Source organism: Microcaecilia unicolor, chromosome 1 (genome assembly GCF_901765095.1).
Source record: "Microcaecilia unicolor chromosome 1, aMicUni1.1, whole genome shotgun sequence".
Lineage (NCBI taxonomy): Eukaryota > Metazoa > Chordata > Amphibia > Gymnophiona > Siphonopidae > Microcaecilia > Microcaecilia unicolor.
In genome coordinates this window covers 125,323,087-125,338,422 of record NC_044031.1, presented here as the reverse complement: position 1 = coordinate 125,338,422, position 15,336 = coordinate 125,323,087, and the positions used below count along the sequence as shown (strand labels likewise).

General features: G+C 44.6%; 1 protein-coding gene across 1 annotated transcript in view; it reads left to right on the top strand.

The window, feature by feature from the left end:
* Window positions 1-640: 640 nt before the first annotated feature.
* Window positions 641-15,336, top strand: part of MINDY3 (MINDY lysine 48 deubiquitinase 3) — a 468,791-nt gene continuing 454,095 nt past the window's right edge. Inside the window, exons 1-2 of the mRNA XM_030199997.1 lie at window positions 641-1,537; window positions 8,314-8,393. Of these exons, the coding sequence (XP_030055857.1) occupies window positions 1,444-1,537; window positions 8,314-8,393 (174 nt within the window). The 5' untranslated portion in view covers window positions 641-1,443. The remainder of the gene's footprint in view (window positions 1,538-8,313; window positions 8,394-15,336) is intronic.

Below are 15,336 nucleotides of genomic sequence, written 5' to 3'. Positions count from 1 at the left end.
TTTTATTTATGTATTTCAGCATTTGTACTTCACATTTTCCACCTAGTGTAGGTTCAATGTGGCTTACAGTTTATATTGGAAGTATAACAGTGCATAAAGAACTGTACTGAAAGTGTTACAAGTGCTTTAGGTTCGAACATGGGCAATGGTAAGATTATAAAGGAAGTATTACAGAGCAGTTTAGGATTATATTGGAATATTACAGAGCATTTTAGGATCTGGCATAGGCAATGTTCAGATTTTGTCAGTGCTTCTAGATTGGGGTGTATAAGTAAGCCAGCTATATGAGTTTGTCAAATAGTATTTTAGATCTGTGTTCCTGGCTCTGGTACACAGGAACGTGAAGTTGGTTGCATATGTTGATCTGTATTTTAAACATTGACATTTGGGGAAGTGATGGTTCGGAGAAACTTTTTCTTCACTCAATGTGTAATTAAACTCTGGAATTCATTGCTAGAGAATGTGGTAAAGGCGGTTAGCTTAGCAGAGTTTAAAAAAAAGGTCTGGACGGCTTCCTAAAGGAAAAGTCCATAGACCATTATTAAATTGACTTGGGGAAAATCCAGTGCTTATTTCTGGGATAAGCAGCATAAAACGTATTGAACTTTTTAGGGATCTTGCCTGGTATTTGTGATCTAGATTGGTCACTGTTGGAAACAGGATGCTGGGCTTGATGGACCTTTGGCCTCCCCCTGTATGTCAATACTCAAGTAGGTTCTTACGCCTTTGATGTACATACACATAAAGTTCTACCACTGCATCCTTATAGTGAGGCATTTGTATATCCTCATTCAGCACACAAATTCACCTTAAAATTGTTCACCATGTGCCTAGCTATTGATATTACACGTTCTGTACCCTATTCGTTCTCCTCCGAGCATCATCAGAACCGAGGAGTTAAGATAAGAGGACTGTGTCTTTCTGTTCTTGCCGAAACCACCTGCGCTTGCTTACATCTGTAACTGCCGGCAGCCGATGTCGTCATCTGGATCCAGAAGCTCTTAGCTTTCCATCCTGCCTCCTTCCGAACCCTCTCTTGACTGGCACCAGCCTGGACACATCGTATCAGTCATCATCATAGCAAAAACAGCGGCACGTGAACTTTGGATCCCTCTCCTTCGGCCCATAGGCCGGTGCGCAAGCGCTGTGTGTTTCCCCTCGCCCTATGCTTCTGGCTTCAACTCCGCCTACTCCTCTTTTTTTTTTCTTTTCCCTGGAAAGTCTTCCGCTTTTGTTGGGTAGTACTTGTCCCTGCGAGTCCAGCGGTGTTCGTTAAGAAAAGGGAGTGTTGGAACGGAAGGCGGAAAGAGCGGGTTTTCCCCTCCTCCTTTTCAACCACGTTCGTTACAGCTCGCGCACTAGGGCGGTGCTGGGTTGTCGGTGAAGAGTGCGCGGGGCCCCCTGCGCCGTTTACGCTCCCACAAGGTGTTGCTGGGTGCTGTCATGTCCAGCACGAGCCAGGAGCTCGTGGAACTGGTATGGGGGAGGAAAACCGGTAAAGGGCTCTGTCAGGCCATCTTCAGCCGCTGGACCCAAGGTACGCCACCACCACCGTGTCATTTGTAGAGAGCCCAGGTCAGCCCTTAGTCCAGCTCTGCTGCACTGAAGGAAGGGTGATTGGAGTTTGTCTGATGCACTTAAAATTTTCCCCTCGGTTTTTGTTAATTAGTATCTGACAGACCGAACGGCTCCTCGCGAGTAAATGATGCGGCACTTTTTGGCTTGTCTGCTTTGCTGCAGATTTGTATTGTTGGACTGGAGTTATCTATACAGGGTGGCGAGCTGCGAATCGCGAGAGGGAGGATTTGTTGTCTTCCCAGGTTTAAAAAGCGCGTTTTGCAGATGTATAGCGGAGCTGGTCTTGGGGGGTGTATTGATACCGTCACGGCTTACTTTAGTCAGTGTACAGTGTACTTCAACAAAAGCGTAACTGCATCTCTCTGGAATTCCACTAAACATGCGCTGGTAGTGGCAGCTCAGACTTCAAGAAGATGTTGGTGCCATGATGAGCTTGCCTTTTTTTTTGATCCCCATCCCAGTACTTCAACCCCTCTGACAGTTGTAAAAGGAGATGATGTAATAACATTCTCGGGTATAATAAAGTAATGAGATACATACTACACAATATTTCATAGGTGCCAACACTTAAAAATGATTGGGGGGGGGGGGGGGCAAAATACAAATTACCCCTTCCTGAATACAAATGAAGGAGTTTGCTCAGTATTGGGCATCTAGCACCTGCAAAAGCAAATGCGGGTGATAGATGCTATTACTTGTTGCCCGCGTTTGCCGGTGCCTGATGATCAGAGCTGGCGAGCATGTGAAATAATGAGCTCACTGTTTTAGACCACTAATTGCATGCAAATGCATGCAAAGAGAGTCTCCCCATTCCTCCCTAATACTCAGTGGGCAGCGTGCCAAACCCTACACCAGCTCAGAGCTGGGGGGGGGGGGGGGGGGGGGGGGGGCGGCTGACAGCCCTGGTGGCCCAGTGGACCCCCCCAGCACATAGTCCACCCAACCCCACTGAAAATACCCTGGTGGCCAAGTGGGACCCTTGACAGGCCTGAGGTGATTCCCCCCCTCTACCTTAAAGTTGGAGGAGGAGGGACAAGCACGCCCTCCTTCCCTCTGTGGGTGACACCTCAAAATGGCCACATCCTGCCATATGGTAGTTAAGCTCAGCGCATCCCAGAATGCACTGGGCAGGGTGCTTGCTGCCATTTTGAGGTTGAGCCTGCAGAGGGGGGGAGGAAGAGCTTGTCCCTCCTCCTCTCTCCAACCTTAAGGCATGAGGGAAGAGGGGTTGGGTTGGGAGAGACTCCACCGCTAGCCCCCCAGGATTAGCTTTGGGGGGGTCACATTGGGCCTGCGGTGGGTCCCACTGGACCATCGGTTATTTTTGGTGGTCAGGGGTCCAGGGGTCCACCAGACCTCCAGGCCACCTGTTTTTTTTTTTGTTGGGGGGGGGGGGGTTATATGTTGTGAGGTGGGGTGAGGAGTCTGGGGTTCCACTGGACCTCCAGGCCCTTGTGTTTGGCGAGATGGAGGTATGGCACATCTGCCTGTTAGGTTTGACAGGTCCAGGAGAAAAGCCCAGACCTTCCAATCCTCTCCTGTGGGAAGATTGTGCCTTGAGTGCATACCCAGGCACAATTCTTCAGAACTGGAAACTGTACCCTAATGTTTAGCTGGATCCTATTCAGTGTTTAAATTGTGTACTAAATCCAAAAGTGAAATGAAAAGAAAAAAAGATTGACCCAATTTACTTCTATTTTAGCTAGAGAAAGTTTAGTTTCCAACTTCTAACCTGTCCCAAATGACTTAGACTTGCAAGATAGTGTTGTACACCACCATATGAATACTCCCCACCTAACCACCACCTCTAGGGTAAGTATAGGTTAGTGACTAATGGGGTGGGGGGCTTGATAACTAAGGGGAAAAGGATGGATAGGAGGTGGATGGGAAGGAGATGAGAGGATAAGTGGAGGGTTCAGGGCTCCAAAATCTGAGCTGTTCAGATATGATTCTTTGGGTCTGTTAGTCCCCAAGTTGGGAATGTTGTCTCTAGGAGTGTCTGATTTGTGGTTTGGAGTCATTGGCTAATTTTGTTTTTTTATTAACTTTCTGTTGATGTAATGGTTCAGCTTCCAATTAATGTCATCTCCAGGGCTGAATATTTAGCTCTAAGTGGGAAATATAAAGTGGCAGTAAAATGGACTTTGCTGCACCAGAAATTCATTAATTTGCATTACTATGCTGTTATGACCCGGTAGTAGTGAGCCCTTGTGCCCCGACAGAGCACGGCAGAGATGGAGTGCTACCTCACTCAGTCAGGCAGCCAGACAACCCCTAGCTTCACCTGGAAAGCGACCACCGTTCACCGGGAGTTTAGCTCCCAGCTGCAGGCGGCCACTAGGACTTCTGGAACCGGCGGAGTTGCACAGCCGCTGACCAGGATGGCAGGAAACAGACACAGTCCAGAACCAGTATTCCGACAGGCAAAGAATAGTCAAAATCAGTCCAGGGTCAAGGCAGGCAGCAAACCAGCGTAATCCGAGAAAACTAGCCAAGGTCCGGTGCACAGGTAAACAGGAACAGAAGAATAGTCAGTGAACAGCACTCTCACAGCAACTCCTCAGAACAATTGAGGCCGAAGCAATGAAGGCCTGGAGGCAGTGCTTTAAATAATGAAGCAATCTGGGCACCGTCGTTTTGGCAATGGCGCAACAGGTGGCATGCATTGCTACTAATGGAGCTGCGAGATTCATATTATAAACCCAAAACACAGCGTAAATTCTACTTAATATGGGAATCATATATTAATGCTTTAGCCCCTAGGGCCCGAAGTTCCATCCTTAATCGACTGAGCTTGGACCCAGCGAAGTAAGCTAAGGGTTTTAGACAGTGAATAGGTCAATTTCCCTGGGCTATTGGAGATATGTAGCTGCCTGGAAGGGGGTGGACAAAGGGGGAGGAATATTAGAGGGGTAAGGAAGGGCAGACGGGGGGTTGCGTAAATAATGAAGCAATCTGAGCAAACCAAACTCAGGTGAATCCAACATGGCTGCCCCCATAGGAGAGCCTCCCAAGACCAAATATGGAGTTCCTTCCTGTTCTCGTTTATACAAGATGGCTGCTGCCCTTGCTCCAAGCCGGATGACGGCTGCCAGACTTAGGAAACTGAAACAGACCCTCCTAAGACTGAACCTTGTCCCTTTTGGACAGAGCTGAGGACTTAGGCGGGAGGAGCGTCGAACAGGTGAGGGACATAACATATGCCTACTGCTCTGACATTGGCGCAGTGGTTTACTTCTAGCTTAGCATATATTTTGTGTGTGCTAAAACCTTTCTGCATTAGTGGTTGTATTGGTGTATTGAAAATTTGCTCCAAACCTGAAATAAACCACTGTGCTAGTAGAGCGCAGTTTATTACACCAGCCGTTCTGAAAGCTTATTACTCTGAGGAAAAAAGGTTGGGAAATTGGGAATTAGCCAACATTCTTAGGAGTAATCAGTATGCTTCCTTATTTGTTAATTTTTTTCTAATTTCTTACATTTTACTTTTCTTAGCCTTCTTTCTTCATTCCCACCCACTTCCCCTCACCTCCACCAGCCAAATGATACCAGCTAAATGGCTATAGCAGCAGTGGTCACTTCTGTGTGGCCTACCTCAGGGTCTTTCTCTTGGCAATAGCAGTATTGGCCATCTTCTCTTATGTGACCTGGTATAAAGGGTCAGCAGCAGCTACTAGATAGTGGTACTAGGTTATCTTTCTAAATAATAAAGGTTGCTCTCATTTAGTAGTAATACAGTGAATATCATATCCTCACTGCTATCTTGAACAGGGCTGGCCCAAGGGTACTTCACACCCTAGGCAAACCTTCAGCCATTGCCCCCCTCCCCCAATCAAAGGATGGCTCTCAAGGCCCTCCCCCCTCTTTCCCCTTGTCCAGCATTGCCCCCTCCCCCTTCTGTGATGTCTAACCTCTCTCTTCTTCCCTACCTCCCCTTCTCCAGGTGCTCATTGTGGCTTTTCTACCACCTCTCGGGTGGCACTATTGCTGAGGAGGCAGTAATGGTATCTATTGAAGATTCATTGTAGTCAGTGTGAGACCTTGAGCATCTGTTTCAGAGGGGGCAGGATCCAGCAGGCCCTGTGCCGGTCATGATGAATCTTCTATAGATCCCATAGTTGGAGTGTCTGCTGCCCTCAAATTGGGTCAATCCTGATCTTGAATGATAAAACTGCTTGAAAACATAGGGCATGTCTGTGCACAAAATAGGATTTTGTGAATGGAAATAGGATCTTTGATCACTGTTCACCCTGTCTGCTCAGTTACTCACATATTCTCACTACGTGTGAGTTTAGTGTGTTGTGTAGTCTTACATACATACCTTTGTCTGTGAAAAGTACCTGTACAATAAAAGGTACAGATTGAATTGGAATTGGGAATGCATCCTGAACCAGTTTTTAAAGGAAACTTTTTACCCTTTGAAAAATAGATGTAAAATCTGTATATGAAAAGTACCTGCAAATTTGACTTTTAGGTGCTGAATACAGATCTAAAGCAATATGCACTCCTTTTTTTATTATTATGGATATATTTCATTCGTTAAAATGTCAAAAAATTATTTAAACTGCTTAGAGCAAATTCAATCAGAAACTCAAAAAGATATTGTTGCTCTAGATATTTAGATATTCAATTAAGCACCTGAACCACATCTCTTATATAGTTACTAATAACTAGCCTCATAAGCCCAGGGTACCTTTACAATAGGACACTACTGAAGTGGCTATCATCATAGGCTCCACCACCAGCCAAAAAACGCAGAGAAAAACTCTCACATTAATACTTTCACTGAGAGAAAAGTCTGCAATACTTAGGCTGGCAGGGTAAAATTATATAGTTATAATGTATAACTATGGATCAAGTGCTTAAAGAAAATCCACCAGTGGCCAATGAAACTGTAAACTTGGTCAGTAAGGATAAGAAGTCAAAAAATATATAACAGACTATCAAAACTAAAGGGTTGAAAAATACTTAACTTCACCATGTGGTCTCAAACCCAGTGACTGTAGTAGTATTCTCAATTCAACCCTCCGTTGCAATGCTGTAGATAGTTTAGTCAGAATTCCTTTTCACTCTGAACTCATTATAATTTGACAATACGCCATCGCAATCATAGCTCTCTCATTTCTCGACAGTTATCGGACTCCCACTGTTTCACTGCTTCATCAGGAGAAAAAACAAGAAAGAAAGTAACAAAATTTTCTTCTTATCAATACGAACAAATGACTGCAAAATGGCGACTGCTTATATAGAACGCCTTGGAGGTAGACTCCTCCCTCTGATGACATCACCTCGTCTCTCCATTCACCAATAGCAAGAAACTAGTTAATAGAATGCTATCCATTCCATTTGTCCATTCAATCCTTTAGGATTTACTGTTTGTAAACGGTATATCCACCTCTGTTCTTTTTGATGTACGACTCTTGAGATGTCTCCTCGTCTCCCGTTATTAACCAGTTGTTCAATAACCATACATTTTAACTGCTCAAATGTATGTTTCATATAGACACAGTGTTTGGCTAGAGGCATGTGAAGCTTCTCTGATTGTATTCCATGTTTATGCTCATTCAATTTAGTTTTTAGCATGTGTTTTGTTTGCCCTATATATCTAAGGCCACAATGGCATGTAATCATATAAATTACAACTTTAGAGGTACAATCCGTATGGCATTTTACAAAAATCCATCGATTATTGATCGGATCCCAAAATTTGTTCTTCTCTTCCATGATGTCACACACAACACATTTATTACATTTATAACTGATTCTGTATTGTGACATCCTAGGTGAATTGTGTCCTGGTGTCTTACTGTAACCCACTGTGAACTATTTAATATGGTATTATCGGGCTATAAGTTGCCTAACTGTAGACTCCTGAGGCTAGTTGAAGCATGATGTTGTGTTGTCATCATTTTAACATCTTTTTGATTTATAGAATAAAGTTTATATGACTTCCTCTGTCTCCCTGGTATTATTGGAAGAGTTCTGTTGATCAGCTATTTCTCCTTTGTACATCTTTTGATGTTGATCATGGTACTTGAGGCTGATGACAGTAGAAAGCTGGTAGTGTACATCATATTTGTACCTTACACGTTCAAAGTTGTAGACAAAATATTTGTCAAAAATAAGATGAATTGTGAAGGATGGAGTTTATTTCAGACAGGGGACTGTCTGTTCCAGCATATGAAAACAGGGACTGATTATATATAAATCCAAAACCAAAAAAACTAAACAAAACAAACAAAAAAACTCTGTCAACTAATTAGACATATATTCAGGTATTAAATGATTGACACTGAAGAATAGGTTTGTTTGAGCTGCTGAAATTGTGAGCCTTGTCAGGGATGTGGGTGCTTCTGTTGCAATGTAGCATCTCATAGAAGAAAGCATGAATACACCCAGAACTGTGCTAACAATGTAACCTTAAATAGAAGACCACATTAAGATCATGTATGAAGGATAACATAATTTTAAGAAATGACAAAGTGCATTAAACGCCCTCTAACATCTGGTACTTTTCTCCTATGTGCAAGAACACATTGTATTTGTATTGGCTGTACTCTTGATTCCCAGTCCCACTACCCTTCTGCAGGTTATTCTCTGATTGTGAATGTTTAAGAGAAGTGTTATTGGGGCTGATGGAATGGTTAAATCCATTTGAGAGGATGTGGATGAAATTTAAAAAAAATGATACTAAAAAAGAACTTAAGTGAACAGCATTTCAAATTTTGTTTCTAGGGTTTGTGTTCAGTGAATCGGAATCGACTGCGCTAGAACAGTTTGAAGGTGGCCCTTGTGCTGTAATTGCACCTGTCCAGGTATCGTACAATGGTTGTTCACTAATTCCTTATACTGCACTTGACTCAAGGTTTTATATTTCTTGTTGCCTCCTTTTCTTCCTTTTCCGCAATCACTGAAGAAGAAACTTTACTTCTTCTTTCATCCTCAAAACTAACCACTTGCCCCACTGACCCTATCCCCACTCATCTACTCAATACTATCTCTCCTGCTATCACCCCTTTCATCTGTCATTTCCTTGTCATCAAGCAGATGAATCTATTATGAGTGGGTTGTGTCCATCAACCAGCAGGGGGAGATAGAGAGCACTGAAAAACCATAGTGCCTCATGGCCAGCTAGCTCCATCTGCCTCTTCAGTATTCTCTATCTCCCCAGCAGGGTGGATGCGGCTTATTCAGCTCCTTCAGAAAATCTGCCTGGGGTGGCTCCTGTGCTGTTGCCAGTTGTAGCAGGGGTATTGTGGCTGGTGGTGCCCACTTTAAAGGCACATAGGTACGCCCTTTCCCTGCCTTACCCGGCCCCCGATGTGGATGTAGACACATAGTCTAGCCCTGTCCCTGTCTTTGCCCACGCTGTGGATGCAGGCACATAGGTTTGCCCTTTCACTGCCTTTCCCACGCGACTGATTCTCTGGAGTGGAAAAAAATTTGCCTCTTGCGCTGTTACCTCTAACTTTCCTCACAGCGTTAAAAAAAAAAAAGCTGTGTCGCTCTGTAGCGCTGCGATCCCAGAAAAGAGGTTTTCTTCTGATTGTGCAGGGGATTGGAGCTCTGTGGACTCGGTCCGGGGAGGTAAGAGCATTTTGTGGCTCCTCCGGGGAGGGCCCGCGTTCGGGATGATTTTGGCGCAAATCCGCCATTTTGAATTTCCCGCCGTTTTCGGCGATGGCTGCGGAGGTAGTTAGGCGCTGTTCCCGTTGTGGCAAGCGCAGATCAGCAGTAGGGCTCTGTAAATCGTGCTCTTCTGACATCAGAGCCAGTCCGAGCGTGGCGAGCGAGGTTTCTTCTCGCTCCATGGAGCTGGCAGCGGGCGCCATTTTGGAACAGCATGGCGCGACCCCCGCTGAGACGGAGGGGTTTGAGCCTGGAGGGGAGCCTCGTATGGAGGCTGAAATGTGAGCCATTACCCCTGGACTGGAACCGGGAGACCAGGGTGAGCCATTCTCCCCTGAGTTTGTTTTCCTGCTGCATAAAGCATTTATTTTAGGGTTTAAATCTTTTTTATTGACTGAAAATCAATGCAAACCAACAAAACTTCAACATGAGCATTGTACAAATGCAAGTAAATCATTTACATTCCAGTCAATTAAGTTTTTCTTTTATCCCCAAACCTCCCTTCCCCCTCCCTAATCCTGCTACTTATATAGTTCAACATGTTATTGGTGACCATACATTATACTCCATTTATTCAACATTCCCCATTACATAGCCCACATCTTCCAATAGCATCCTCATTCCATTCTCTAATGATCCCAAAAGGAACAAAAAAAAAAAAAAAAAAAAAAAAAAAAAACCCCTTTTCCCCTTTCTTCTTTCTCCTTTCTCTTCCCTCCTTTATCCGTTTCCCTTTTCCCTTCTCTTCTTCTTCCCTTCTTCCTTTACAGTCTATTTAACAGAAAACTTCGTGCTCTGGAGGATAATGATTGTATGTACATTTCCCAGATTCCTAAGAACACCTTTCTTCTCTTTGGGGATGATCCCACCTCCCTCCTTTCCTGCATGAGCAGGTCATATAGTCGGTTTCTCCAATGCCAATAGTCTGGCGGTTCCTCTGTCATCCAACCATTCAGAATAAGCTTCTTCCCCAGTATGCTGGCTTTGCGGATGAACTGCCGAGCCCCTTTTTGCGGGACTGCTAATGTTTCATATTGATCTAGCAAGACCCCCTTGGGGGAAAACTGAATTTTATGCTGCAACACCTTTTCCAAGTATTGAGCTATTTGTCTCCAAAAATTTTGTATTTTGTAACAATCCCATAGATAATGAAACAGCGTGCCCTTTCCCTGCCTACACTTGGAACACAATGGATCCGGGATCCCCCCCATTTGGAACACCTGAGATTTGGCCATGTATGCTCTATGTAGAATTCTATATTGACATTCTCTCAAATTTGCATTCCCTGATATTGAAGGTATTTGTGCCACCAGCTTCCGGAAGTTAATTTGCAGGTTAGGCTGTTTCAAATCTCGCGCCCACTTCTGCTGTATTTTGTCCATATCCTTACCTCCTCCCAGCTCCCACAAGGCTTTCTGCAGCCCTGAAACCGATAACCTCTCTCCAGGTACGGAACCATAGAATTCTCTGACTCTACGTCCATGTCTGCCTCCCAACTGTGCTGCGTCCAAGGAACGAACATAGTGAGCTAGCTGACCATATGCAAATGTGTGGCTGTAGTCTATACCTACTCCCAAGGCTCCCAAACCCAGTAATTGTCCCCGAGAATCCAGGACATGCTCTAACCTTGTTATGCCTAGTCCTGCCCATCTAAGAAACACTTTATTTTCTGAACCCGGTTTAAATTGGGGATTACCCTGTAACGGTAAAAGATCTGATGTCTCTGCCCCCAACCCCCAGCTCTTATTTAGATCCTTCCATATCTCTCTAATGGGTCTTAGCAACACGCTATTGCCCACCTGACTAGGTATAGCTATCCCTGGGCACTGCAGCAGGTAATATAAATGATATGGTTTAAAGTATTCCTGCTCCAGTCTCCTAGGCGTGAAATCCTGCCTGTCTAACAACCAGTCTCCCAAGTGTCTCAACAAACAAGCTTGGTTATAGCGCCTGAGATCCGGAAGGCCCAACCCCCCTTCCCTCCACGAGCCCATTAATATTTTCAAAGGAAGCTTAGGTTTGGAGTCCCTCCATACGAATTTCCTTACGTACTTGTAGATCCGATTCAAATCCTTATTCTTTAGTTTCAAAGGTAGCACCTGAAAAGTATAGAGCCACCTGGGGAACTCCACCATTCTAAACAAGTGTATCCTCCCATGTAATGTGATTGGTAAAGCTTTCCACCTCCCTAGTTGCTCCTTCATAGCGTCTACTAATCTAGTTATGTTGGTATGATATAAGGCTGTAGTGTGCATGGTGATCCGCACTCCTAGGTATCGAAGTGACTCCACTGCCCATTTCAAAGGAAATGTTCCTTTCCATATCCCTCTCACTCTTTCATTAGTCGCCAGCGCCAATGATTTCGAGTAATTGATCTTAAATCCTGAGAAATCTCCATACTCCTGGAAGAGCTCTAACAAAGCCTCTAAAGATTGCTTAGGCTGGGTAAGGTGTACTAAGATATCGTCTGCGAACGCTGAGACTTTAAACTCTTGCGGGCCCCACTTTACCCCCGTCACCTCTGGATGGTCTCTAATTTCTCTGATCAGAGGGTCTAGAACCAAAACAAAGAGCAGAGGCGACAGAGGACATCCCTGCCTGGTGCCTCTCCTAATTGGGAACAAGTCCGACCTCTCCCCATTTATCCACATATAGGCCTGTGGGTTAGAGTACAGTGCCCCCACCGCTTCCCTAAATGCCCCTTCTATCCCCATTTTCTTCAAAACCTCAAACATAAAGTTCCATACCACTCGATCAAAGGCCTTCTCTGCGTCGAAACTAACCAGCACAGAAGGCCTTTTCTGCTTCTCCACTGTCTCCAGGGAAGCTAGTAGTGCTCTGATATTACTTGCCACTGACCTGCCTGTTACAAAACCTACCTGGGGGGAGGCTACCAAGTCTGGAAGCACCTTAGCCAACCTATTAGCTAATATCTTCGCATAGATTTTTATATCACAGTTTATCAAAGATATTGGCCTATATGACCCCACTTCCCTCTCGTCCCTACCTGGTTTTAATAATACTATTACTTTCGCCTCATTTAGCCGATCAGACAAGGTTCCTGATGTTATCATTTCATTAAAGAGATTCATCAATGGGTTTGTCACCTGTTCCTGTACTAGTTTATAAAAGGCCATACTAAACCCGTCCGGCCCCGGCGCTTTATGTATTTTACTTTGCTGCAGTGCCAACATCAACTCTCCCTCCACTATGGGGTTGTTCAGTATTTCCAACTGCGTCTCTGAGACCCTAGGCAGCTCTTGGTTAGCCAAGTATACCTCACTATCCGGGATTATGTCTGACGGTTTTTCATATAATGCCTTATAATAGTTCCTAAATCTGCTTATGATCCCTTCAGTCTCCCGGATTGTCTGCCCTCTCCCATCTTTAATTTGTAGGATCCTAGTAGGCCCCTTCTGCCCCTTTACTAACCTACTCAATAAAGTTCCCGCCTTATTCCCATACTGGAAGAGCTGGTGCTGATAATACATTTGTGATTTCCTAGCCCTCTGGTGTAATAATTCGTTTAACTCCCTTTGAGATGCTAATAGTGCTCTTTTCTGCTCTTCCTTTATCGTCTCCCCAAATCGCAGCCTCCTAGTTCTTATCTCTTTTTCCAAGCGGAGGATTTCTTTGTCCCTCATTCTCTTGGCTCGGGCCCTATATGCTATTATCTCCCCTCTCATTACTGCTTTTGCTGTCTCCCAATATAAACTTATTTGCTGCTGGTGGCTCCTATTATGCTCTTCAAACTCCTTCCACTTTCCATTTATATATTCCTTAAAATGTGGATCCCGGTATAATTCAAAGGGGAACCTCCAATTACTCCCTCCTCCCCAATTTCTAGACACCTGCAGCTGTATGTATATGAGTGAGTGATCTGATATTTCGCATGGTCCTATTTCTGCTGCTGGTGTTTGTGCAAATAGGCCCCGAGAGATCAAGAAGTAATCAATACGAGATTGTGTCAAGTGCGCCCTGGACACATGCGTATAATCTCTGTGTGTCGGGTGTAGTACCCTCCATATATCAATTAAGTCTAAAGTCGAGCACAGAAAGGGCAGGCCTCTATCACTGTTACTTGTTGTGTTAGTCCCAGAGCTACACCTATCCATCTGGGTGTTATATACCAAATTAAAATCTCCTCCAAGTATTATATTGCCCTCCTGGAAGGGGCTCAGCAGTTCTATTAGGGTTTTATAAAATTTGTGGTCAAAGACATTTGGTGCGTATACATTACAAAAAATGTACCTGTTGTTTCCGCATTCCACCTCCGCCAGCACATATCTACCCTCCTCACTTCTTTTGACCGACTTTATTTGTATCTGCAACCCTTTTCGAAACAGCATTAACACTCCCCCTTTTTTCCCCTTCGCCGGGGACCCCACCGCCTCCCCCACCCAGCCTTTCTGAAATTTACTATGTTCCACCGCTGTTAAGTGTGTTTCTTGGAGAAAGACCACATCTGCTTTATGCCGTCGCATAGCCTGCAGGACTTTGGTTCTTTTAATGGGTGATGAAATCCCCCCCACGTTCCATGAAACTAATTTAATCGATCCCATTTCACATTCTTATTGACATTTCTCTGTTCCATATCTCGTATTGGTGAGGATGCACCCCCCAGCCCTTGGGTACCTCCCCCTTCTCCGCGTCTACCCACTTCCTGTCTCCGCCCTCTCGCTGTTACCTGTGTTGTGAGAAAAGAGATTAAAACAAAAGGAAACTTTATAACCAAAACATCTAAACCCCTTGCTACCCCCCTCCCCCCTCCCTCCCGTCCCTGTCCCCTTTCCTTCATACTGCTCCCGAAGGACCAGACTACCGTTCTCGCTAGAGAACTGGTCACGCCCCTGTCTCCCCTCATCCCCCCCCCCCACCGTCCTCCTTGTTATTCTGCTGTTCCCCATAACTTCTATCTTTTTATCTCTCATTTACTTGTAACAGATATAACCAACATTTATTTATAACAGATAGAATCATCTTGGAACCCGGCTTCAGACTTTTAACTCTGTTTTATACTTTACCCAGCTTATAACCCTGAGCACTCAGCATATGATTCCCTAATGTCCCTGCTTGGCTCAGAGTTTTTATCCACTGTCTTTATGTAAGTCCAAGTTCCCTTTGACTCTGGGTATTCCACTATGTCCTCCACTGTCTTCTTCTTCTAGAATTTTAGCCTTTCTTGGCTAAACGTTTCTTTTCATGGACTTGTAACAGATATAGCCCTCATTCACTTATAACAGTTATAATCAACCTATTAAACAGCTTCAACTTTCAACTTCTCTTTATACTTTACCCAGCTTATGCTCCTGAGTGCTCAGCATATTATTCTCTAATGTCCCTGCTTGGCTCTTAGATTTTATCATCTGTCTTGATGTGAGTCCAAGTTCCCTGTGGCTTTGAATATTCCACTGTGTCTCCTACTGTCGTCTTCCTCTATTGTTTTCGCCTGCCTTGGCGAGCTGTTCTCTTCATGGACTCCTCTGGCCTCTTACTTGTGTCTGTTCACTCTCTGCTCCCCCGCTTCCCAGCATTTGGTTGACAAACTGTGAAGCTTCCACGTGTGAGCTGAAAACATGCCATCTGCCCTCTTGCTGTATTCTTAATTTTGCCGGGAACATCAGAGCAAATCTTGCTTTTTTTGCATAGAGGCGTTTGCATACTTCAGTAAATTGTCGACGTTGGGCTGCAACTGCGGTTGAAAAATCCTGAAAGCAGAGCACGCTGTTGTTTTCATATAAAATCTTTCCTTTTAGTCTCCATTCCCTCAATATTTCTTGTTTATGTGCATAGTTAAGTATCTTACAGATTACCACTCTCGGTCTCTCCGCATTCTGTTCGGCTCTCCCCAGCCTGTGTGCTCTCTCTATTTTCAATGCCTTCTCCAGTTGTGGCTTATTTAGCACTTTTGGCAGCCATGATTCCAGAAATCCCGCCAACTCCACCTCTCGGAGCGACTCTGGCAAACTGATCAGCCTCAAGTTATTGCGCCGCGATCTGTTTTCCAGATCCTCTACTTTTGCTTCCAGCTTGTCCAATCTATCTTTCAGTTCTTTTTGCTGCTTTTCAGTTTGCAGACATTGATCTTCTACATCGGACATCCTCTGCTGGAATCCCGTCAAATCGGTT